A 27,617-nucleotide genomic window follows, 5' to 3' on the forward strand; every position below is an offset into this window, starting at 1 on the left:
TTATAATTTTTTTGCAGCTTATCACCTGCTTGTGAGCAAAAAAAAAAAGATGAGGCCACAGCTATGTTTTCCCATCTTAATTCTTTACCCATGCACATGCTCAAAGAATCTATTTGTTTTCTCAACTTGCTGCATACTATTTTCTTGTGAATTAGTTTCTAACATTTAGTATGCCACCCTTCTTCTTCTTCATTTTGCTGTAAGTTCATGCAGGGGAACTTCTTCTTGGTCACCGCCGATCGCATGTTTTATGACCTAACATCTATTATTTGACTTAGAGGTGCGTCAGCTTTAGTGTATGGATGAGTAAACATGCACTCGATGTGCTTAATGAGGGGACATTGAAGCTTCAGTGCCTGTGTTGGGACACATGAAAAGGTCAAATGTTGTTCAGTTACTAAGGAACAGGGAGTTAATTAGTGACATTTCATCACAGAGGTGATGCACTAATTTCTCCTTTGCTGCTATATAACAACATGAGCCATGCACGCATATAGATCTACTTGAGGCTGGACTCAAATACACACACCATCTACTGAATGCACTTCAGCATGCCAAGCAGCTGCTGGAGGCTGCTCTTCACTTGATTAAGCTTTTAATTGACTGTAAACAATGTAATAGCGCTCTACAGTAAAATGAGTGTTCTGATACACTGCGCTGGTTACACCAAATGTGTGTCTGTGTGCCTTTGTTAACAAGAGAATTAAGGACAGGATTTTTTTTAAAGACATGAAAAGCTGACTTTCTAAAAGCCTCCCAGGCAGTAATTTAAAACAAAAGTAGATTATGTGCTTATGTAAATGACAAACATTCAGCCCAGTATCTACAGAAAATAGATCTGATGTGGTATGAGGTGGTAGGAAGGTCTGGGTGGTGGAGGCAGGTCTAACTTTCATAAAGACCAGAGCCTGCCTACTTTCACAGATGTGTGATCAGCAATAGTCATAACCATAACATAACCTAGTGGGCAGGTTGTGTAAAAATGTTGAAAGGAAGAGTTTTAAAAATGCTGACACTGAGTGAATCAAATTTCTTGCTTGGTGACAGGGTTGGAGAAGCTTTCTGCACAAAATTCTTTTGATTAACTACGTACAACCTAACCAACAGCTACTGCTACTATAAAAGTTTTGTAAGGGTGTTTAATCATGTTTATGTGCCTTTTATTGTGGGAAAGTCTTTGTCAGCGGAGTATGCTGAATGCAGTTTAGTAAATCACTTTGTGACTTTTTATGAGGGCAGCAGGTTGTTTTCAATGTTGCACTGGATTTGCCAAGCGGGGTTTTGTTTGATGAACTCACTTGAGGTATTTCCCGATTTGAGTGAGGGGATGTGTTTGATAATGTGGGTCAGTATAAAGAGTCATAATGCTCCACACTGCCTGAAAGTAGGGGTGTCAGATACATCTTTACTGAGTCCACACTGGGAACTGATATTCATATCAAGGTGGCAAACACTGACGTGGTTTATTGTCATGCCTTTATTTATTGTAAAATGCCAAGATCCAGTAGATTGTACTGTAGAACCACCCTGAGTATAGTTTTGTAATAGTTTTCTGTGTGACTTCAGTCTCTTACATTGTGGGGGCCATTGCAACACCATGATTCTCCCATTTTCCAGCCTTTCTGCTATAGAGTTGCTGTTGTGCTTGGGATCATTGCCCTGTTGCATGACTTGGTTTCAGCCAACCCAGCCAACTCTAGAATGTCGACATGGTCGACTGCAGTGACTGCAAGATGCTCAGATCCCGTGGCTGCTAAACAAGCCCAAATCAAATGTCAACTGACTTTGTTCATTGTTGTGTGGGGTTGGAAAAACAGCTTCCACTGACTGTACTTGAACTAGCATCTCAGTGAGTGCAAGTAGGGCTCTGAAGGTCGATCAAAGAACTTCTTTGAGAACTTTTCCAAAGTTGACAGTTGGTATAAGGTATTTATGATAATGTAGTGTGCATCAGATATGATGCGGTGACATCTACTGTGGCAAGATATCTACACTTTGGTCTTGCCTTATCTAAGTTATGTGGAGAAAGAAAGAGAGGGAGAGAAAGAAAACCAGAGGGGAGAAGAGACGGTGAGAAAGGGGGGAAGAAAGAAAGAAAAACAAACCAAACGCCTGGATCACCTGTTTGGGGAAAAAAAACAGAAGAGAAAACAAACAAACAAGAGCAACATAATAAAAACAGCACCATCACAATAAACTAGCTAGCAGTAGATAACAGTAGATACTAAATATTAAACGATATTGTGCAGCACGCAAGATAGACAGTGCACAATGTGCTTTGAGGCAGCAGCCAAGAAAGGTGTAGTCCGCGTCTGTGAACACCCGTGTGTACACCTGTGTGCACACCTGTGTGGATCACCATGCTTGTATTCCAAAGGTTTCTCCATGTAACGATCTGCTAGGGAGTGTGGGGAGCCATAGCCCCATCCCCCAGGGTATGAAGCAGGTATGGAGGAGATCCAGGCCCCAGATATCCAGAGGCCCCAGAGTACAAGGACCCGAGGAGGACCACCAAAAGGGGGGGAACCGTGCCACCCTCCTGGGAAGAGCTGAGTAGAGCCCCAAACGAGAGGTCACCCAGCAGCTACGGAGCAGAGGCCAGAGGGGGTTGCAGTGGCGTGCCCGCGGGCTCTGCCGGCAGCCAGCTGTGTCAGAGAGGACCGAGCTTCAGGCCCAGAGGCCTGAGGGCATCCCATCCCCCGGAAGGGGCCCAGCCGGGCCACAGGCGCCAGGCCCCGCCAATCGGCCACCAGGAGTGAGCCGGTACATACATGAGCGCCCAGCCCCAGTCAACAAGGACCACCAACACACCAACGTCTGAGGGCATCAGCCACCGGCAGGGGGTGTGGTGAGGGGAGATAGGCCTCCGTACTTTGGAGGGCCTGAGATGTACCCAGAGAAGTTGAGTCTAAGACCCAACCTGACATATAGACACAGACAAACAGGCGCACGCGGACACAAACGTGCATTCCCAGGTATTTATTTATTTAAGGTATTTATGATAATGTAGTGTGCTTGTTTTTCATCAGATATGATGCGGTGACATCTACTGTGGCAAGATATCTACACTTTGGTCTTGCCTTATCCAATTTATGTGGAGGCTGGAGCTGCATTTAGTCCCAGCTGCATTTAGTCTTTTTCTAATGTTACCGTTTACTGTTGTACTGCTGACATGCTAACTGATTGTAGATTTTGAGATGTAGCTCTTGAATTGATCTAGTTTCTGTGAGCGTTGCACAGTCTGAACTTGGGGTGAATTTGCCGGACATCAACTTCTGGGAAGACTGCGCATTGTTTTAACACACACCTGAATGCTCCAGACCAGCAACCTCCCAAAGTTTTTGTTTTGATGCAGGTGCTCACATTTGTCGATGATCAGTTAATCAAGTGGATTTGATGATCAGTACCATGCTGCTTTCCACCCTCTTAATTCTTATGGAAGCAGTTATTGTATATGTACTTTCTCACAGGACTACATAAAGTCCTGTGAGGAACTTTCTTTTTCATCTGGGTGTACATTGTTTGCACACAGGATGCATCAGCCATTGTTTAATTCCACTCTCTCGTAATAAATCAACTTGACGTGGCTTCAAAAATAAGGACCACTAGAGAATCATTGTCTGTTTTTAAGACTAAATACCCCCAATCCTGTATCCTTTGGTAGCATCTGGTATAGGAACATAAAGTAAATTTTAGAAATCAAAGCATTAATTTTAATTTACTATTATTAGATAACATATGGTACCAAAATTATAAATCAAGGTAAAAAAAAATTCTATTTTTTTATATTAGAAGAAAACTCACACTCCTAAGGGAGGTGCAAATCCAGTGCTGGACAGCAGCCAGCAGACTGAAAGCCTTGACCAGATTACAGGTATGGGTGTCTTAAGGTGAATCGGCAGATGAAACAGGATAGTGTTTGGAGACAGTGAGTGAACTAGAGTGACCTTCCAGTCAAACAAGATTTTAATATTTTAAGGTCCCAGAAAGGTCCCAGAAATAGTTAGTTTCCTGGCTCTCCCATCACCTGCTCTACTGTCCTTATTAGCCACTCTCTACAGACATGTAGAAAAAAGCCACCGCCTTCAGGCTAAATTTAGGCCATCTGTACAAATGCCAACTCATTAGCCTGATTCCCAGCATGGACCAGGACTCATTCATTATCAGTGTTACCTCACCCATATCCGTCTTTCGCATCTCAGTTTATTGACAAAGATAGCTTATCGTAATATGTGCTATAGTAAACAGACTACTGTCAACACAGATATACTGTAAGTTCTTTGTTTTGGTGTACTGCTAATAAAAACTGGAAATGCTTTTACATTTTTACAGCCAGTAAACACAAGTCATTTGATTTTGCTTATTGTTGTCTGGGTTGAGAAACAGCTTCCACTGGCTACACTTGAACTAGCATCAGCATTGATTACTTAACATGTTATATATGGTGATAAATCAATAAATAATGGTGACCTATTAGCAGTGTTGGGTAAGTTACTTTAAATTAGTAACTTAGTTACATTACTAGTTGCTTCTGTCAAAAGTAACTCAGTTACTTCAAGTTACTCGTTACTTTCAGAGTAACTAGTTACTAGGGAAAGTAACTTTGGTTTTACTCAGAATTCTCTTGTTAATGTGTTGCGTCCATAACTTTGCCAGTCTTCTAGCTTGCTTATTGCCACAAGTGCACTGTGCCACCTACCAATAGAAAGGTGAAAAATAATGTGCATATTTCCACGAGAGAAATCCCACGCCTGGACCGTCGTTGACCGATTCTAGCCTGCTTTTTACATCCAACATGAAAACTGCAGTCGTGGTGCTTTCGATTGTAAATTCTGCCTTCTGAATAGGAAGATGTAGGTAACACCAGACTGCAGATGAACTGCATACAGGGCTGGACTGGGACAAAAAAAAAATTGTCCCGGGGAATTTGACTAGAGACCGGCCCACCATTATAGGAAAAATCATAAAGACTTTGAATGAAAACAAACACTGTTGTGACAGTGATGTACACTGTTCTGATGGTATATATGTATCAATCTATCAATTGTTTGTTGTAAGACTCAGATAATTATTTGTTAAAAGCTAGACATTTTAAATGAGAATAAGAAAGAAAAGTATTTCCTTGTGCCCCCCTCTCCTTGTTAATGCCCTACCTGGGCCCCTGACAAAACTTTGCTAGACCCGCCCCTGCACAGTTACCAGCTGTCAGCTACTTAGAAAAGGATCCTGGTGTTATTTGTCTCTCAGAAACAGTTCATAACTTCCTTTCAACTCATCCATGTCACCTAAAAGGTAAACCTGTTTCTCCATCACCTGTTCAGCTCTGATGATTCAGTAAGGACATCTCCTGGTTTCATCTTCATGTTTCCCTCTCATCAGATAACCAAACTGATATCATGACCAGCAGGTTTACAGCTGTGGCTCCAACAAACATCAGCTGATACTAGAAAGTAATATTAAATAAATTCTAACATCAGCTGATCAAGCTTAAACGTGCTGCTGGTTTCCTGTTTCTGGCGCAAAGTGGGCAATAAATAAACAAGAGAGAAAAGCCGATCAGCTGATCACTGATCACTTTCATGATTGAAGTAGAAACGGGAGAGGGAGGGGGAGAGAATGAGAGAAGAGGCAGCTGCAGCGTAAACACAGAATAACTCCAGCTTTGTGTCTTTTTCATTGGAGCTGAAGTCCGGGACAAGATGTTCCTTTTCACCTCAATACGAAATGCAAAATATTTTCTCTCAATACGAGACCATTCTGTTTTTTACAGGATGGTTGGCAACTCTAATAATTAACCATATGAACAAAATAAAGTTCAACATCAGTAACATAGCACCCACCCAGCTGTATAGAAACTCCTCATGCTAGCTAGTACACTGTACGAAAAAGTCAGAACAACGAAAATAAACTCCACCTAAACTTGGTTTATATCTGACTCAGATAGACTGCAGGTCATAACTTCTTACCTGAAGTTCAGTTCACCTGATACTCGGACCGGCGGCCGCTTCGGGTCTCTCCTCCTGCCTCCCTTTTCCTTCATCCGCCTGCTGGCTTCCACCACTTGCTAATGTTATTGAATCTGTGGAAGCTCCGCGGAAGCCACCACACGAAGTAACGAATAACGAGCCTATCTAAATCCCAGTTACGAGTAACGCTTTCCTGGTTTTGGCATAATAACTAGTTACTGTGCTCGTTACCACAATAATAACGTAGTTACTGTAACGCGTTACTTAATAACGCGTTAGTCCCAACACTGCTTATTAGACATGCGTGTGAATGACACTGCTGACAGCTGATTAGTGTTCTGAAGATTGCCTGAAAGTAGCCTGCACTAAGTAAACGACTGAGCTACATCCCTGGTCACTGATGTTCGCTTGTCACGCTCCAGTGACAACCGAACATGGTCATCATTTCCAAATTTGACTGTTATCAGATACTAATCTAGGTGAGGGAGCTTCTAAAGCCGATAATAATCTGCTGTGCAGAAGTGAAACCTGAGCGTGAGCCTCGTGTTTGGTGCAACAAGAATTAAATGTCAGATTTGTGATTAAAATGCCCAGTAAAAGAATCCTGTGACTACAAAACAGGGTAGAGTTTCATTACTGGAAAAATGTATTTTTTTCTTTTAAGATAAGAGATAAGATAAACCTTTATTAGTCCCACCCGTGCTAAATTCTTTGGTCACGGCACAAAGTTAAGAGCAGTGAAAATTAGGAAAAAAAAAATACAATAGATTAGAATAAGATAAGATAAGATAAGATAGAATAACATACTATACAAAATAGAATAAAATATTATATACAATAGATACAAATAGAATAAAATACTTTGTTATATTGGGAAAATTGCACTTGGTACTATTGCACATCAGGGAGACAGGGCAAAAGTTATCATTGTGTATTGGAACTGTGTGTGTGTTTCCAAGAAAAATTGAATGAGACTTTTTATTCTGTAGAGAGATGCAAAGTTACTCGGAAGCAGCTTGTCACATGCTTCTATTCTTGGTGATATATACAGTAGATGGTATCGGTTTTTCAGTTAAATATTATTGCAGTAAAATTTCGTGAAAGAAGAACTTCAAATGGACCATCAGATAGGAGTTCAGCTTCAATAAATGGACCTTTGTTAAAAAGAAGGCCATGCAAAGCAAAGTGAAATATTAAACATGCTTGAATTAATGTCATTCAGCATGACTTTTAAATAGTTGTTTCCTTTATCACTTCTAATTTTAATTTGGTCTAATTTTTTAATAAGAAGATTATTTTCTTGGTATTGTTATTCCTTTTATTGCATAATAGTTTCCTTGAGTGTCTTGTAAGTGTGAAGTCGACACTAGCGCTCTGAGAAAAACGAACTAAATCCACGGGGAGGTCCAAAGTAGGTGATGGCACTTGGTTGATGTTTGATTTCCACAGCCTGCCTGCCTTTTCCACACAGCCTCTGTGCATGCATGCTTATATGCTGCACATTGTACTGTATTATTTACTCATTGTCCATTCTTCCCCTTTTCATTTCTGAGCTTGCATGCTGATTGTGACGAGCACACTCGATTACTCGCTCACAACCCATTACCCACATAGCTTTATCCACAATACACACTCCATGTGCTTAGACTTGCAGCTTGTTCCAGTCATGCATGTAGCACACTAGTGTGTGATTTAGGGGATCGCTGTGAGGACAGGTTTTGAATATTAGAATATTACTAGAATATCAGAATCGCGTATAGATGTTAATTTGAGTGTTGTAATTGTGCTCCACAGATGATCAAAGAGTTTTTATTCTTTATAGTATACCTCTAAAATCAAAGAGAGGAACTATGTGCTCTCAAATTAATGTAAATCAATTGAGAACTGGAAGTTGACTGAGAGCTTAGTTTTTGTGAAACATGTAATTATAGTTATCAGTGGAGTTCATCTGTTTTCAGCTGTAGTTGATATTCTAACAATTTATTTTTTCTTATTTTTGGCTGCTAAGTGCGATGTTAAATAAAAAAAAGCAAAAAGCGAATTGTTTGTAGATGTCAGCTAGTTATAAAAATACCAGACCAACTGTCCTGTTCTGACATCAGTGCTACATCTTTAGAGCTTTTGTTAACAGAGAAAGAAGCTTGTGAGTGGAGTATGCGTTGGATTTGATTTACTGCAGTCGTCTCTAAATTGCTACCTAACACTGTAGCCTAGTTTGAGATGTTGATTCTGACTAGACTAGATCCAACCAGTCTGGAATGTGTCCGTCTTTTTCTTGTTTGACTAGTGTCAGTTGCTTTAGGTGACTAATACAGCAAAAGTAATTGATCTGTTTGTGTAAAAGTGAAATATTATACAGATTTTTGTTTCTTTCTGAATTTCTGAAGAACTGGGTACTGTATACTAGTGCTGTATAGCATGGTAAGTTATAGTTTAAAAATCAGGTGGTCCATTTAGTTTATAGCTCTCTAACAAAAGGAAAATTGTGGCTCTTGATAGTTCCAAAGATGCCAGTGTTGTGACTGGTCACTGAAAATCTGACAATTCAACAGTCTATTAAGAGCCAGTCGTTCTGGAGAAAAAATTGTCTTGGATTTCTTTGCTGTTGTAGACTGATTGCAAGTAACTAAGGTGACCAGCTTTTGATTACAAGGTACTTGCACACCAATCAGAGTCAAACAGCTTTTTGGACGTCGAGTATTGGAGTGGCTGTATGTAGCTCAGGAGGTAGAGCAGGTTGGTGGTTTGATCCCTTTGATCTTGGGCACTATGCTGAACTCAGAGATTGTTAGATAGAAAGCGCAGGTAGAAAAAAGTGCTTGTGTGAATGAGGCATGTTGTATAAATCACTTTGGGTGCTCACTTAGTTACAATAGTAAAGTGTAATATAAGAACCAGTTTATTGTGAGTAGTTAATGTGAATTTCTGTGTATGTAAATGGCAACAGATTTTCATCTGTTTATCACAGTTAATCATTCTGTGGTCACAAACAGATTGCGTGTGATTGCCACCTTGAGCACATTCAATCACAAACTGATTTCAGATTGGTTCCATTTCGTTTCCATTTCACCATCTGACTGTGACAGGTCACAGACCTGATTCCTGTCTCTAAAACAACCGTTTTAACCGAAACCGGACTGCTAACTCATTGCACATCGATGCAGTAATTTTGTTATGCTGCGGTCCCCATTCACTGTTTTGCATAGCGTGACTATAGCGTTAGATGACAGAATTTATGAAGATCCGCATGTAGTCACTGAAGCTGCCACAAGCTTTTCACAATGATTGTGTGTAAAGTATGTGTACTAGTCATAATTCAGCTGAAAATTGTCCAGTAAACCACAGACTATGCCTCCTGCCTGCTTGCATGATGATACCAGTGCAGAAGTAGTTTTGTTTTGAAACAGTTTATAGCCTGTAAAAGCAAATGGCACAGTGACTCATAACAAAAGAAGTGCAACGAAACAGGGAAACAAAAGCAAGTTGGTACACTGCAGTTTCTTTATTGTTATCAGTTAGCCCTAAACCACAGAATCAGAATCAGAATGTAGAATCAGTATGTAGATCTCTCAGTGTCTTATTTCCTCCCATCAGCCCAAAGTTAATTAGTTTCCTAAAACTTGCCATTATTTTATGCTTTTATTTTGGAAAAAGAAAAACTAGGGTAAATCTGAGGAACTCATTTATATGGTAGTGCTAAATTAGGTCACCAGAATCAGAGTTACCAGGTCCCAAAGCCACTCAATACCCAGAGTAACTGCTAATAAAACACCAAAGTACTAATTAACTAGCACAAATGGATCTACCGTGGATTTGCACCATTCATCCAAAAATATATTCACTTTTCATTTGTCATTTTTTGTCATTTTTTTGTGTAAAATGCCTGTTTTCCTGACTGGGTGTGAATTTATCCAGTTTACATTTCATTTCCAATTATTATGACACACACAAGTAGTATTGAAAGGGGGGAGCTGGGTGGCATGGAGGATTACAGCACAGTGTGTGAGTGTAGGTAGCTGGCATGTTGGCGTTTATACTGTAAGCGCTTTTCTAGAATCACTTTGGTTGGATTTGGATACAGGCAAATGACTTAATTGGGAAAAACAGATGAAACAAAATGATCTTTTTATAGATTTATGGATGTGTAATATGGGACTGAATTAATATAATGAATGCCAGATCTGATATTTTCTTGCTATCGTTAATATTAACTTGCACTCCACAGCTTCAGGTGGTGAGAAAAGCCTCCCCAGCAACAGTTTGCTTACTCAGACCTTACTCTCCAACAAAACTGCAGGATGAAGGACTGAAGATCATGATACGTGTCCTCGGCAATGGAGCGAGAGGCTGCTCCTCCACATGCAAGCAAGCAAACAAATGTGCATATGGGCACACACAAATGATTCAACAAGCTCACAATCAGAGGTGTGAGAATATGTGAGAAGTATTTACGTCCCACCTGACAAGAGACAAGTGAGAATTAAGGAGGAATTAATTAGTTGCCTTTACTGCTTTATAAGCAGTACAATGGTCTCCACACACTGCTGTTGCTGTTTAGCAGAAAAAGAACATTTGCATCTTTCATATGTTTGACAAATAATAGCATTAGCTCACGTTTGTCAGAACAAATTATTAGAATTTTATTACACATGCTGGAAAACCTCCACTTTTATAGAGTTTGTAAGTGTAGCATGAATTAAATTTTACAGCTTACAGTGACAAAAGTGATTGCTTGATAAAGAAGACTACAGTTAGTCACATTGATTGTTCTAGATTGTCTTTACCTTACTGTCTTCCCATTGAATATAGAGTTAGAGTTTGTTAACAAGCACATTTCCAAAAGTCTAATGGACCTCTAATTGTTTGTTGCATTTCTTATCTGTGCAGTCCCGTATTCTGGCATTTGAAGAGGTGTTTTAGTATTTACACACATTTAATAGTGACTGTCAGCGTAAATCAAGAATCACAGAAGTGATTCTGTGTCTTTTAAGGGATATCTTTGACTGGAGCAAAAACCTGGTGGACTTCAATATCCACATATTCATTTTTTTTTTCACTTTGAGCAGCCCAGCAGATCAGGAAGATGCCCAGATGGCGAGTGAGCATCTTCTAAATGCAGCTCAGTTCAGATGAGTCAGTCAGTTCTCCTACATCATGTGACTGCCTGTTTGTTTTTGTTTGTCACTCAGCCTCTGTCTGCATCTATACAGTCTACATCTATTAAGACATAAAGGTGTTTGTATCGAGAAGATACGTGGATCTGTTTGAAGTTGTGCGTGTATATGATGTGATATTTATTTATCTTCATTTTGTACTGTATAGCTGTGCTATGATGTTGTAGGCCACGCAGTGCTTGCATCTCAAAACCACCTGTGGGTACTGGGTTGATTTTTGAGTTCATTTTCCTTTTCTCACTCATTATTATTATTTTTTAGATTATTTCTTCTTCCATTTCAGCACAAATCTGTTTGTTTCAATCCTTCACTTTGAACTATCCAAGAGAGTTTTGTCTGTTGATACCTACCTATATATTATCTAGTACACTACGGCACATAGTAGGCCTATTTCCACAGAACAGTTTGGTACTGTTACCACAACTGTTACCACAACAGTTTGGTACTGTTACCGGTCCCCTGCTCGTCTAATGCACATGTTTAAGATAGGCTCTGAATTGTGCATCCATTACTGTCAGAGTGTAGACAGATAAAGCAATTAAAGTTCATGGAACAAAGTGTGAGTGTCAGAATAGTTGAACGTGGGTTGTAATATAAAAGTGCTTTGAGTGCTCTCATAAACAGCCCACTTCACTTCGAGTCCAAGTGACGCAAATTTTGTCTGCGCAGACATCTGTGGACCCTCCAACTTTTTTGTTTCTGTGTGGACTTTTCAGCTTGAGCACTACACTGCAATATAGCGACTCATCGTATGCTCTCAACATGATGCTTGGAGTTCCGACACATGTAGCACTGTACATCTCAGAAGTGGCTTTTCTCCCTTAAAAATAAAAAAGTGTTTTGTTTTGGGGGGCTTTTAAACAGAAGCTACATTGAGCTTCACAAAGCAATTGGGTGTGCCAGGAAGTTAAACGCAGGAATAGGATACAGACAGTATAAAAGATGAGTGCCAGTCATTGGTTTTAAACTGTCAATTTTGGCTATAATTAACTTGTTTGGATGAAACGGTGGAGTGCTAATTTGTCAGCTAATGCTAACTGGCTTGGTTAGCAAGCTGCACTCATAAATTGCCTAGGGGAACACACAAACACTCATACTGGCTAATTAGTGCTACTAAATGGACTAATAAAATGATAGCATTTTATATAGATAATCCATTAAAAATGCTGATGAAAACTCACTCCAATCAGAGTTTTTATCAGGGGTAAATTACCCATAAGGTCAAAACTATATATTTCTTACTGTGCTGTAAATATGCTTTTTAATGCTGTAAATTTAGACATTTTAACATGAGTCAGCTGACTGCCTTTTGGAGCTGGCTTCAAGCGGCACCCCAAGGAACAATAGCTTTTTGTTTCTGCTTCCACCTTTTTCAGCTCTGGAGTTTGCTCTGTGGAACTGCATAAAGAAGCTTTCTTTCTTTTTTTTAAAAAAAAGATCACATGTAGATCTAAACACTCTGCAGCTAAAACGCTCCTGGTGTATTTTGAAGCCATGTGCGGGATAAAAAAATTGTATTGACATTCAAAGACATCCATTTATTCTGCTCTTATTGTTACTTGTCTACCTATTTAGGAGGATGTCCGGCAGATCCACATAACATTGCTCTTGTAAATCACAAACAGCTGCACTAAGTCAAGTCCGTTGCCCAGTTACTCCAAAACAAATGGAAAAATGAGGAATGAGAAATGCTCTTTCTTTTGTGCACTATCTAGCCATCCATCTTCTACTACTTATCTAAGTCTGGGGTACAATTTAAGGTGTTCCCAAGTCAGCCAAGAGGTGTAATCCCTCCAGTGTGTCCTCGGTTTGCCTCAGGAGGTCCTCCTGGTTTGACATGCCTGGAACACCTGATCTAGAAGGTGCCCAGTAGGCATCCTGGTCAGATGCCCGAACCAGAGTAAACCAACGGGTCTACTCTGCATGGCCGAACTCCTCACCCTCATCTCTAAAGCTGAGACAAGGATGAGTGAGGAGTCCAGCCACCGTTCAGAGTAAACTCTGCCACTTATATCCCCAGTCTCATTCTTTTTCGACACCTTCACTTTTACGCTGAGCTCTCGCTTCATCACAACAGGCTGGTGCAGAGTCCACATCACTGCTGACTAGGAATGGGTATTGTTTAGGTTTTATCCGGTACCAAACCGGTACTTTTGAAATGGTGCCAGTGCTTAAAGAATGGAGAACTCACAATTTGTCCAAAAACCTCTCATGTTTAGCTGTTTTTTTGTGAAAAGATAACAATATTAGCCTTTTCTGCAGCTATAGGGGATTTATGGCATCACTCCTGGCTGGAAGCAGTGCTTAATCAATGGGAAAAACAAATTTTGTCCAAAAACCTCTCATGTTTAGCTGTTTTCCACTTTTTCTTTGGTCATTTTAGCCTTTTTGGCCAGGGTGAAGGGAGTATCTGCCATCAAACAAGAAGACAGCCGCATGTAGCTATGACGGTGTTTGCTAGTTCACCTTATGTGCATTAATGTAATAACGTGGTTAGCCTACTCAACGTAAATTACACACGAACAACATTAAGCTACTCACTCAGAGATCCTGCCATCATCATCTGTCATCATTTCTGCTACACTGGCAGGACTAGGGGCCAGGACTGTAGTGATGGGTCGTTCGCGAACGAAATGGCTCTTAGAGCCGACTCTTTGAAGTGAACGACGCGAGCCGGCTCCTTATTGGGAGCCGTGAGTTTTTTTTTTTCTTTCTCTCACCCTCTCTCTCGCCCTTTTTTCCGCTAAACTCCGCACACGCGGCCTGTACTTTACGCTGAGCAGAGGGGGGAGGGGCGTTAGTTACACTCAGAGCCAGAGAGAAAGAGAGCCAGGGACAACAACGTCACATTAGAAAGGTATAGTAATCATCCACTATTTTCAGTTGCAGATGATAAAGGATTGAGAAATCATGCAGGCCCATATGACAGAGAATGTGCATCTTCTTTTTGTTTTAATATTTTAATTTATATTTAATTGTGTTGTGGTTTGCAGTGTTTTGTGTTGTTTCACGTTAAATTTGTTTAAAAGGAAAAAGCTGAAAATGTAAAAATTTTAAATGTAAATAGTTGTTTTTTGTATTATATGATTTATTTATTACATTTTATGTGGAGTGAATAAATAAAGTATATTTATGGTGGCCCTTAGAGACAAAGCATGTACAAACTCCAAAACACGTACAAACTCCTAAGCATGTACAAACTCCAAAACGCGTAAAAACTCCAAAACACGTAAAAACTCAGAAGCAAGTACAAACTCCAAAACACGTAAAAACTCAGAAGCACGTACAAACTCCAAAACACGTAAAAACTCAGAAGCACGTACAAACTCAGAATCACGTACAAAAGACAACAGAAGTGCTCCAGGATGCTAGGGCGCAGTGTTGAGCTTTTGTTTCCTAGTGGCTACACAAGCCAGGAAGTATCAACAACCGGATTTGGTGTGTGGTAGTAACAGGTAAATGATTTTTTTTTTTTTTTAATTATTTGAATAAATATGAGTGCTTGTCTATAAATACACAAACAATACACACATGCTTTCAATTGTGTAATTTAAGTGATCTGGGTAGCTCTGTTTTGGAAGTTCAGTAAACGCTAGAAATGTGTTTTGGAGTTTGTACGTGCTTTTTGGAGTTTGTATATGCTTTAGAGTTTGTACGTGCTTTGTCTCTAGGGGCCATATATAAACATATATAAATAAAACCACTTTTTTTTAACATTAGTAATTCCTTTTCTGCATAATTTTATATTATTGTTAATGATTAAATAATTAAAGCAACAAAACAACCTGAAGAGCCGGTTCGGAGCCGAAAGAGCCGGCTCTTTTTAGTGAGTCGAGCCGAAAGAGCCGGATCTCTAAAAAGAGCCGGAAATCCCATCACTACAGGACTGTACTCCTTTGGTTCTTGGGGGATGTTGCTAACTCCGCGTCTGATTACAGGCAGCATAGTAGATGTGCACGGTGTGAGGTCTCGCAGCAAGCTATCAAATACGGTGCTCAGCTTTTAACAAAACGCTATACGTCGCCAGGTGTTTCATCAGATTCGAGGAGTTACCTCCTTTGACAGTATCACAGTATCACCTTAAAGCACTTGTTGCAGGCTGCTGAGTTTGCATATTTTGCTGTGAAGTACAGCCAGACTTTTGACCGCTTCGCCTACCTACGTACCTGGGCCCGCCTACTACGCTTGCAAAGGTAAAATGATTGGCTAGAATTCAAAGTGTGTGACATCTCAGGCGGGAAAAAAGCACCGAAATAAAGCACCGAAATGTGAGCTAAATATCACCCTGCTGGGTGCGATAGTATATTGCAGTTACAAAACACTGGACATCTTGTCACCCTCTGTTTGTTTGGCCACAAATTCTTATCGTCCTCATAGCTAATGCTCTCTCTTGCACTGTTTGCTCCATCCGTCCTCTGCACTCTTCCTCATCTGTCTATATTTCTATATTCTGTCTTTCTCTAACACATCCTTATTCTTCTTCCTTTTCCACTGATAAGTTGTTGGGGGTCATCAAATGTTGACCCTTGCAGCTCCTTTGTGCCGATGAATTGAATATGTTTTAAAATGCTCAGTCTCCTGGCTTCACCTGTGTTGACCACAAAGAATCACGCGCATTACATTTCCTCAAATGTAGGAATGACACATTTTTTGTTATTGAGCCAAAGCAACTGAGATAAATAGACATGGAGTGCTGTTTACATGCAATATTCCTTTTATTTAGGCTCAGAGCCTACGATGGCAGTGACGGTGATATTAACATTAAATAAATGTTAACATTGTCAACTGTTGAGTATGCAGCAGATAAAAAGGAGACATAAAAGCAATCTAGTGCCTTCGTGCTCTCTGCTTTCCAGAGTTCATCCTGTTCTGTTTGGCTGTCAGTCAGATGTGAAATGGACACGGTGAGCTGTGAAAACACACCCCCCTGGACTCACATCATACAAGAAAATTGCAGTCAGAAATATGGCTCATCTCTCCTCTCCCTTTCCTCCCATTGTAGGAAATTCCAGATTAAGCAACTATTTTTCTCATTTCCGACATGAGAGTAACTGAGTGAGCAACGACTAGCAGGGTGGGTTGTGTTTGTTTTGCTGTTGTGGCGTTGATAGCATATGAGTGTGTTTGTGGCTGAAAGAGGAAAAAATGCTGATTAGTTTGCTGTGAACACCATTTAAGATGCAAACAATTTAAATTTCAGCTGACTATTGAACACGGGCTGAATGTAAAGCTGAACACCATCCAATCTATGCACCATTGTTTAGCTGAATTATTCCTTCAGGAACGTGACATTCACCTATATTTACTGTGTTTGTAATCAGTGGTTTTGTGTTGTAATTGCTACAGATTACGGAAAATCGGCTTAGCTAGTACGTGCTCAGATGTCTAATGAGCCGGGGGCCAGCTAAAGGTGTTAGTATACTTGTTTGAGCCTGTTGAATTGGCCAGGTGTATGATTGTGAGCAAAGAAGCAGGGTTATAGGTATTTTCTCTTGAAAAGCTACAATTTACAGGGCCTCTAAATGGTAAAAGGTAAATGGACCGGTTCTTATATAGCGCTTTTCTACTCTTTCTGAGCACTCAAAGCGCTGTACACAACTTGTACATTCACACAAGTACATTTTTCTGAGTGCTTTCTAAGTAACATTCACACACACATTCATACTCCGATGGATGCATCGGAGAGCAATTTGGGGTTAGTATCTTGCCCAAGGATATTTGGCATGCAGACTGGGGAAGCCAGGGATCGAACCACCAACCTTCCGATCAGTAGATGACCCGCTCTACCACCTGAGCTACAGTCTACAAAAGTTGACTTTTATTTCATTATTTATGCTTTACGGCCTGAAATGCCCCAGTTTTGATTTACACCGGCCATTTTGTTAGGTACAGCTGTTCAACTGCTCATATCTAACCAGCCAACCACATTGCAGCAACATGACCCAAACTCAAAAATATCATTTGTTGCAATCAAGGTATACAGAAAACCGTCTCTGAACCCACAACACGTCAGCTGTGAAGCAGATTGCCCAAAGCAGCAGAAGAGCACGCTGGGTGCCGCTCTTGTAAGCTAAGAACGGGAAACTGAGGCTAAAATTAACGCAGCCCATCCTGCCTTGTAACAATGGTTCAGGCTGCCGGTGAAGCTATGATGTGGGGGATATTTAGTGGGCACACATTCAGCTGATTAAAATGAATAAGCGTAGCTGTAGTTGTTGACCATGTCTATCTCTTTATGAGCCCCCAGAAGATTTACCTATCTTCTGATGTCAGAAATCTCAACTAATCTCAAACTGGTTTATTGAACATGTCCAGATGGGCTTTACAGTTACAAGATCTCACTGCAATAGAGCACCTTTGGGATGTGATGAGGGGAGGTGCATTCTATGCATGATAGCGACATCTGCAGCAACTGTGTGATGCTGTCATGTTAATATGGACCAAAAGATCTGAGGAATGTTTCCAGCGCCTGTGTCATGAAGAATTAAGGCACTGTTGAAGGTAACAGGGGGTCCAACCCCATACTAGCAAGGTACTTCAAATCAATGCCTGTATTTTTTTTTAAAATAAAGACACAGTGATTCAGGAACATTATTTTTTTAATAATCTATCCTCACGAGTCCCTTATGTGTTTGAAACCCCCCCAAAACGTCTCGGCTCTTGTAAGTACAAATGGTATGCACTGTATACTCTTAAGCAGGATGCAGCGGAGGTGGTGTACTCTACCTGGGTCATGTTATCTCTCTAATTGCTTTAAGGAAGTGGAGCATTTGATAAAAGACACATTGAACTTTTCTTGTCACGTCTGTTTTGTTTCAGCCCACTTGTTCAGCGCCACTATATTTTTCATGTCTAGTAAATGTTATGTACAAGTTCAAAACATACGTAAGTCTGGACAGGTCAGAGCGAGAAAAGCATTACTTACTTTTTAAGCCAGGATTAAGACCCATTATGAATCAGATGAAATAAATTAATATGTGTCTTATTATAGTCAACACAGGAACAGAAACGAGTTCAAATTCAACTTAAAGCTGGATAATACACAGATATCACATGCAGTAAACTGTAATCTGTCCACAGGAAGGAAGTACTGTTGACAGGAGCGTTGGCTTTCACAGTCTGTCAGGTAATGATACTGACCCTCAAGTGCAATAAGCTTGGACGGGGATCATAAAACGGCAGAAAAGCACATGTTGAAATAGGTGCTTAAAGTTGATAAGGCATCGGCAACTGTGCCAATGAAAGGTTGTTCCTCATGAACAGATGCTTAATGTCACATGTGAGAGGATATTCTCCAAGTATTTTTAGAGGTTTTTTTGTCATTTCCAGTCAAATAGTATGCAAACACTATACAAACAAATAGTATGTACTTTTGTCCTGAGTTGGTGTAATATATTTATGAATCCTAACCTTAAGATCAGCTGATAAGTCTGCCTCTTTGGTTTGACATGAAAAAGATTTCAATGGGAATCCAGTCACAAGAAAAAATGTCTAACGTATCACACTTAGCTGTAGCTATGCTCCACAGTGTATTAGTTTTAAAGTAACAGCTGTGAGACTCAGAGATTCCTCCTCTTCCCTCCTATTCCTCTTTACTATATTTTTAACCCAGGGCTTGTGACTCTGGTATCCTAGCCAAACGTAAAATGGAACTCTAACATGTGCTTCATGTTGCAGAAGCATCATTTCCTAAACTTAACCAAGCAGTTCTGGTTAGTAACACAAAACAGTGACTGAAAACAAAAAGAAATGTGACAGAGAAAGAAACTAAAATCTAAAATAATGATACAGCACTGGATACAGACCCCAGACCCTGCAGAACTTGTTAGTTGTTTTAAGGCAAATCACAATTTTCTTTGATGTAAAAGTGGTATATTTCTCACCAGCAGTAGGGAGTTGATACTGAGTTTCATTGGGATTGCAGACACTGAGCCCAAAAATAAATTGGCCATCCCCAGAATTTTTCCATGGCCATAAAGTTGATATTTGTTGTCCAGAATGCATCCATCCATCCATCCATCCTCTTCACCTTATCTGGAGTTCAGGGTTGTGGTTGTGCGCGAGTCTATCCCATCCCGTATCTGTCATACACACTGTAGAGTTTGCCAATCTATCACAGATGCAGTAACATGAAAGATGTAACTATTTTTTTCTGAAATCATTCTCTCATTCAGTCCCTCTTACTTCTTCTTTAGAAAGTTCAGGGTGTGTTAAAAGCACAATTCATTTAGCCTTTTATCAAAGTGTTTAAATGGAACAGACGTTTTTTTTTCCCCAAAATGAATACTTTTATGGCTGTTTATGCACTCTTTTCTCTCGTCCATCTGTTATTTCAGTGCCAAGCATGATTGTATACAGTGCTCGGATAGGGATAGTGGGGCCCTCATGGTACACTGCAGATTTACTACTTATTTGCACTATTACTGCTACAGAACTTTGGGTTGCATTAAGTGCGCTATATAAGGAAAAGGAGTAAGAACCATACATATGCAAAACACGAGAAAATGGCAAACTCACTACCTAATAGCAAGTCTCAGACTCAGCAAGACTCAGATGTTCAAAAAACATCCAAGATTCATGCTCGATAACTCTAAACCTTGATAATTATTTGACTTTTAAAGTGGTATCACTAGGATTGCTTTATTCATTGGCATAATTAAAGCAGCAAACATAAACAGCGTTTCTTTCAACGGGAGGAACAAAGGTTTTGATCTTTACCAGTCCCGGCAGTCCATCAGTAGCTGGAATCCGACTTTTGACATTCATGAAAAGGAAGTAAGAAAGGAGAATTTCCCCTTGTGGTACTCACTCATGTATGATATTATTATTTCATTATCAAGATAAACTAACATGCTGATTTAATCTGGCAGCAACAGCTGCTGCCTGCCCGCTGCAGACTGTTTGCCCTATAAATATCGCACGTTTTCAAGCTGTGATCTAATTACTTATTTGAGGTACAAGTACCACATTTTTGGCTCCTTAATGGGTGCCACAAGATGGACAAACAAGAATGTGAAATCCAGTCAGTTCAGATTCAAGAAGGTCAACTACTATTTTCAGAAAAATGCAGACTTACTTTAGGAGCCAGTAACATTACATCATGGTTGTGTGTGTGTTTCAACAGGGCTGTAGCATGGGGTGATGAGGACTCTCCTTTGCTAATCTCAATGCAGATGACTAGTGATGGCCACAGCATCACCTCAACAGTAAGTCATAACAATCATAAGCCAAGTGTGTTTAGTCCCTGCTAACTTTAGCATGAATGTCACAGTTTGAGGCTTTTTGTGGTTTATTTCAATTGTTCTTTTTCCAGGATAGAATTACTGAATAGCATACGACTTTAATTACTTTAAAAAACAAAAATTGAATGCACAAGTTTGAATATGTTTTGGATTTTTCTCTAATCCGAAGAGGATCAAAAGTATACACAGAGGTTCAAATATATAAATACACCTCCACTAATATTTAGTTAAATGTTCCTTAGCAAGCTGCACCTCAGCTAGATGCTTCAGTATCCACTGGTCAGATGACTGAGCATTATTTCTGGCAGAATTAATAGAGTTCATTTAAATTGGTTTTCTGGCATGGACCTGAGTTTTTAGCACTAATTTTCAGTAGGGTTGAGGTTAGGGCTTTGGGAAAGCTGTTCCAGAAGCTTAATGTTAGCCTCCTTTATGCATTCCCAAGCCAGTGTTGTTGTGGTGAAGTCTAGAGTTTGAAGGTAGTCTTTCCTTTTCATTACTGCATCCACTTTGTGTACCAGTACAACTGGTAGTAAAACATCTCCAGAGCATGATGCTACCACCACCATGCTTGATAGTTGGCACAGTGTTTTTAACTTTACGTATCCAAACCTGTGGTCAAAAAGCTCAGTTGTTTTCTAGTCTGACCATAAAGCTTTTCCCAAGAATGCATTTCGAACTTGAAGGTGTTCATTTTGGAGCAGGGGCTTCTTTCTTGGTTGGCACTCTCTCAGTCCATTAGTGAAGTAGTACCTGTGTTGATCCTGAACATCCTAACCAATTTCCTTTCATTTGAGGGGGGCAGTTTGGGTCTTCTTCCAGACCGTGTTTAAAGATGGCTCCAAGAGATCTTCCTAACTTGTGTAAAACTACAATTCTTCTTCTTAGATCTTCACTGACTTTCCCATTGTCAAACAAACACTTTTTCTGCTGCCAAAAAGAAACTACCAGTTGTTGCACTAATGAGAAGTATTTAATAGGCCTTAGCTTTGTGAAATTAAAAAACAATGTAGGAACTTCACTCATTACAACATCACTTATTAAAAGATTTAATTGTGAGTATGTATGCATAATTTTGACCCTGTGTGGATTCAAGAAAGCACTAAATAAATTCAAATTTGTTGAAGTCATTAAAGATGTATGCTGTACCATCTTTACACACTGGAAAAACCCAGTGCCTCTGTGATTAATAAAGTTTGATTCTGGTTCTGATTATCTGAATTGTCATGACAACCATGAGTGATTATAACCTTCTGATGGTGGTGTCAGCCCAACTATAATTACACAGTGTGCTAAATGAAAGCACCCCACAGCCATTTGATTGATTTTTTTTTTAATTTTCTGAGGGAACTTGCACAAAAAGAAACATTTATCACATTTGGGGAAAAACATGTCTCGTCCCAGCTTAAGCTGTTAGCTGATTTTCATCTGCAATCTCTTGGTAGCTACATATAATATCAGTTGACCCATAAAATTCAGATACATGTCAGAGATACAAGATACAAGTAACATAATATAAAATAATCAAATTTACATGCAAAGATAAACTAAGATAAATCTATCCATACCCATTGTAAAACTTACATCATGCATATCCCATTCAATAACCAGACTATAGCATATGCAACTAATAACTGACTTATTGGTCGGTTACTTGTTTTATTTTTCTCTTGCAGTTTGTTGGATGATATAAAAAACTCTGAACAACAGCCGGGCCAACAGGAGCAGCAGGAATTCTTGAGCTCCCTGGAGACCATCGCTCTCACCATCTTTCTCTCGCTCATCATTATCATGACAGTTTTTGGCAACCTGTTGGTCATGGTGGCGCTCTGCAAGGACCGACACTTGCGGTGAGCACTGTTGTCTTTCTCAGCAGCAGCTGTGGTTTTTGTGGCTTCAGCAGAGAAGAAGGTTTAAATCTTCTGTCTCCTCCACTTGCAAATGCTCCCTAAAATCTTTTTTGAGAACGTCCAGAAAAGCCATAATAAAAATCTAGTAATCTTAAAAATAAATACAATAAACCTGACATAATGTAGCAAAGTTTTTTTGAGTGAGATAATGACTTTCAGAATTTCTTTTTCCGTCTTTTAAAATTAAACCAGCATTTGAAGATCTGTTTTTTTCTCAAACTACATGGTTCTCATTTTGGCAATAATATTTAAACAAACCCATCAAATGTCAGAGCACTCAAATTTCATTCAGCCTGTCATGACAAACCCTGTCAGGTAGACAGAAAGATGGGCATTAATTTGTTTTGACATTTGGTAACTTCCCCAAAAATAAATTTTTTGGATCTCTGCCTCAAAAGTTTTGAGACCTTATTAAAGACCTTTATTTAACCCTGGAGAACCCATGGGGTCAGAGCCGACCCCATTGGTTTTCTAGGGAAACCATGGGGTCAAATTTGACCCCATGGGTTCTCCAGGGTTAAGATAGACTTTACTGCAGGTTTTCTTCAGTTCATACAAGCAAATGGAAGTTAATACTATTTATTTATAAAACTGTACTCAAAAACATGCCTGTCTTTCATATTTTTACAGAGTTGCGCCGACTAAGCCGCTCCCCTTTTTAAAGACAGAACATTTAGAGTAAATCAAACTTTTTCTGGATCTTTTTTTTCCTCCAACTTCTTTATGGTTGTCTTCTTCTCCCAGAAAGAAAAAGACAAACTACTTTATTGTCTCGCTGGCGTTTGCTGACTTGCTGGTTGCTCTGGTCGTGATGCCCTTTGCTGCCATCGAACTGACTACTGGCCAGTGGCGCTATGGAGAGATTTTCTGCCTGGTGCGAACATCTCTGGACGTCCTGTTGACCACAGCATCCATCCTGCACCTCTGCTGCATTGCACTGGATAGGTTTGTGTTTGTGTAAAAAAGGCATATATTGATGGCGCAATGTGTTTCCCCACTGAAAACATTTTTTTTTAAAATAGGGTTTGATTTAATGTTGAAGACAGTCAGTTACTTACGTTGCACACCTAACAAATGATCCGTCTGTATTTTTCTACCACTTATTTGGGTCGTAGGGGCTGCCCTCTAAGCAGGTACCCCAGACTTTCCTCTCTTCATCCAGAGCCTCCCGCTCTTTGAGAAGAAAACAAAACATTATCAAACTGGCAGAGACCTAATCTTTCATGTGTGTCCAGGAGCGGAGCAGGTCGGCCCTCGGGTAGTCCTCTTGGTAGGACATGCCCATGCAGTGCTGTTTATAGATTTCAAACAGAGAATAATCATTTCTACTATTCTCACAATCCTCTTCAGCTTATGGCTATCCTCAGACCTGCTGTTTGCAAACCAAGCAGTAATTCAGTATGTAATAATGTTTTTGATGGCCCGTCTGTATGAGACTGTCAATGCTGAAGTGAGGAGGTCCGCTGTCTTCCTTCTGCAGAGGAGGGAAAAAAGCTGCTGTGCCTTCTTGATGACAGCTGGGGTGTTGTCGCTGGAGGTCAGCCCTCCAAAACTCAATGCCCTTTACCCTCTTTACCGCAAATTCGCTGACTGTTGGTGGTGGGAGATAACTGAAGGTAGCCCTCCTTAAATCTATGAGATCTCAGCAAAGGCTTCTGATGTCCCTTAGAGAGTCACAAACAAAAATACGACTTTGACAGGCAAACCTAGCTGTTGCCTTATATTGCCTTTACTGGTGTAAGCAGATCCTGCTGCAAGCATTGGTCATGCCACCATGTTGAACCTAGTATTTCTGTCAGTAAAAGTGAACAGAATCAGCTATGAAGAGCAGTTTAATATCACAAAAAGTTAGTAAGGTTTCCTACAAAAGTAGGAAAAAGTCTGATTTATTTCACAGCAATGGCTGCACTACCGTCATACAAGGATCAAATAAGCCAGAATAGAGTATGGGCCCAATACCCCATACCTCTGAAGCACAACCCCCCCATTCATTTTTAAATCTGTATGTTAGTATAAAGTATGTGTGTGCTAGTGTCTGTGTCTTATTTCAGGTATTATGCCATCTGCTGCCAGCCATTGGTGTATAGACACAAGATGACCCCAATGAGAGTGGCAGTCATGCTCAGCGGCTGTTGGCTCATTCCCACATTTATCTCCTTTCTACCCATCATGCAAAGCTGGAATGCCATCGGGATCGAGGATATTGTAAGTCCTCATTAGCTCAGATCAGAAACCATCACTAATGAGATCAAAACAAGTGGCTACATAGTTCTAATTCTTACATTTTGTTTTTACTACAACCCCTGAATCAAACCAAACAGACAGTATGTTTAAACAAAGTATCACAAAGAAAAGTTCATACCGCTCTCAAATGCCTAAAGAGAGGTATGTTCTTTCTTTGAGGGCAAAAGCAGCATTAACCTCTCCAGTCTAATATTCTTTGTTTCTAATAACATTTTCAATCCCTGAAACAATGGCACAGTAAAAGAATGATCACAAAACAATTCCAGTCCCTGTGGAAGCTTTCTCGCTGCGAGCAAAGACAGCACTTCAACAAGCATTTTCTTCTGGTTTAGGTATGTTTTGGCATGAGCTTGTTTCAGAGCTGCCTTGAAATGAGCAGCAGGACTCCCAGAGGCAGGCAGGGACAGATGAATTTATTCATCCAGACTTAATGAAAAGCTCTTTTCTCTTATCTTTCTGTCTGGCAGCGTACAAAGCCAGTGTTACTTTTTTAATGGCTGTCTCAATGGCTAGAAGTCATACACGGTATACAAAATTGCATAGGATTATTTTAAATGCTGTCTCTGTGTGTGTGTTTTTCATTACGCTTCTGTTCTGTTTCAGAGGGATTGTTTGAAACTGAAATTTCTTCTCACTAAGCACAAGCTAAACCAAATAGTATTTGTCTGGTTGGTTTTAAAGGTGTCTGCTCATGGATAGTGATCAGAAACTGATCTCTGTCTTGAAATGCTCAATTTGGGAGATACCGTCTGCAACAAGGCTTTCTGTCTGTAGAGTAAAATCTAATTAAATTGAGCTGGCCAAGTTGATTTCAGATAGAAATTTACCTTAGGGACTGGTTATCACCGTGGTCTATGCCATAAGCTACACGGAGCTTATACCTCAAGCACTTCTATGGAATAATAAACAACTCCCGAGCAGAGACAAACCAGATAACTGGGCAATGTGGCAGAAAGCTGGAAGTACTTATGTTATTAATTTATTTGACATCTAACACTTTTAGTCAACTAGTAGAAATCTGTAAATTATTACACAGTTCTAGAGGTTTGACCAAATGAGTAGTGCTCTGTTTAAATGGTTGGGCCGTCCTTTCAACTATTCCACAGGTAGTCCACTCAAACAGCTACTAAAAAAATTACGATGAGCAAAGGAAACACTTCCAAAATTTAGAATTAATTCCAGGATTCACATATCTCAGGTATGCGACCCTTTGCTCAAAGCTAAGAGGCAATGGATAGAGGACCTCTCAGTGCTGAGAGTGGTCTGCATAATATTGAGGCATTGTACAAAGAAATGTATAATAAATGTATACGGCTGAAAATAAAACACAGTTGGCAACAGACAGAAAAACAATTACACAGATGAAAGTTACCTTTCGTGGACTTTTGCTGTAAGTGTGAGGCTCCTGTTCTGCATGTACTCTGACTTGTTGCAATCACAAGGCTGGAGGAATAATATCAAAAAGGCTATTTTTTAAAGTATTAAAATAAAAATTTCACATCTCCGCAAAGTCAAGATTCAACTTCAAGACTCTGACATCTCATCCTTTGAAAAAAAGCTAGATTATTCTGGCTCTTATCGCACCTAAGTGACACTGTGGGAGTAAGCACCCACCTCCATATGGAGAATGGACAACAACAGCGGCACAGTTGGCTGTCTGTGACACGGTTACTTACAGTTTATTCAGTAAGCTTTGTGAATACATGTTTACCATGTGGCTGTTGTCAGCTTAAAGAACTTTTTGGTTCATGTAACACAAAGATGAATGTCACATTTAATAATTAGGGAGGAAATCGATGTGATGGACTTCCTTTCTTTACTTTCTTTTGATAATTATGTAAGTGTGAAGCTTTGATTAAACCTAAATCTTTTTCCAATTAACACGTAGTTGCTCAAAAAGTATACAAACCTTATTGTGTGTAGTTTCATTTACAGGTAGGAATGATTATTATTATTATTATTATTATTTCATTTTTCACCAAACTATCAATTTTTTATTCTAGTGTCCCAGGGTGCAGCATTACCTTACTGCACCCAAATGCTACATAGAGGGATAAGATAAAATTAATCTTTCAGCTCAAGGCAATTCTCCGCCTGCAGATTTTTAATTTACTTTGACCTACTCATGGTTTATATAGAGGACAAAGATATGGGCAACTGGCCAGACAAAGGATATTCCAAAGTACTTTATTATTACAATATGTAGCATTTACCTCTTTCTTTAGCCCGCCTTAACTAAAAGGCAGGAAGCAGAGGGAAACAGCTGGCCTAAGTCTTTCCATAGTTCCAGTTTTTTTTTAATGTTTTTGTTCTTTGTTAAGCTAAACTAATCCCCTCCTGGGAGCCCCATATTTCACTTGTTTTTTCTTCCTGTGTCTTCTCTCTTTGCAGATTGAAGAGCGGCGAGCCTTGGCGGGAGGCTCGAACGACACAAGTTGTGTGTTTCTGGTTAACCGGCCGTACGCCCTAATCTGCTCTGCAGTGGCCTTCTACGTGCCGCTGGGTCTCATGGTCCTAGCCTACCAGCGTATCTATGTTACTGCCATGACCCATGTGCGGCAGATAGAGACACTTCAACGTGCCGGCTCTGCTCCGGTCACCGGCACAATTCCAGTCATCACCGTGAGGACATCCACTTCCTCAGATCCTTTGGAGCATTACCGCCTTAGGACACCAACAGGTTCCTCCTCCTCAGAGCAGGCTCCTGTAGGTCACAGCCGCATGCGCATTGAGACCAAGGCAGCAAAGACATTGGCGGTTATAATGGGTTGTTTCTGCCTGTGCTGGGCTCCATTCTTTATCACCAACATAGTGGACCCTTTCATCCACTACTCGGTACCCTGGCAGCTGTGGACAGCCTGGTTGTGGCTTGGGTACATTAACTCAGGGCTAAACCCTTTCCTGTACGCCTTCCTAAACCGGGCTTTTCGGAGGGCGTTTCTGGTCATTCTGTGCTGCGGGGATGAGCGGTACGCACGGCAGGGGAGCTGCTCCTATGGACCAACCCACAGAGCATGCTCAGCTGCATCAGTCAATGGGACATCCATGGCACTGAGGTAAACACACAGGCAAGGCACAAGT

At 40.2% G+C, this 27,617-nt stretch overlaps 1 protein-coding gene across 2 annotated transcripts in view; it reads left to right on the top strand.

The window, feature by feature from the left end:
- Positions 1–27,617, top strand: part of LOC146514504 (5-hydroxytryptamine receptor 4) — a 59,666-nt gene that overhangs the window by 869 nt on the left and 31,180 nt on the right. For both annotated transcript variants that reach the window (XR_014874949.1, XM_085165472.1), the window contains exons 2-6: positions 20,265–20,346; positions 22,059–22,232; positions 23,037–23,237; positions 24,344–24,497; positions 26,928–27,592. Coding sequence is in view for 1 of the 2 variants with exons in the window: in XM_085165472.1 (XP_085021598.1) it covers positions 20,324–20,346; positions 22,059–22,232; positions 23,037–23,237; positions 24,344–24,497; positions 26,928–27,592 (1,217 nt within the window). In the remaining variant the exon portion in view is untranslated. The remainder of the gene's footprint in view (positions 1–20,264; positions 20,347–22,058; positions 22,233–23,036; positions 23,238–24,343; positions 24,498–26,927; positions 27,593–27,617) is intronic.

The sequence above is a fragment of the Neolamprologus multifasciatus genome, chromosome 7 (assembly GCF_963576455.1).
Source record: "Neolamprologus multifasciatus chromosome 7, fNeoMul1.2, whole genome shotgun sequence".
NCBI classification, from domain to species: Eukaryota; Metazoa; Chordata; class Actinopteri; order Cichliformes; family Cichlidae; genus Neolamprologus; species Neolamprologus multifasciatus.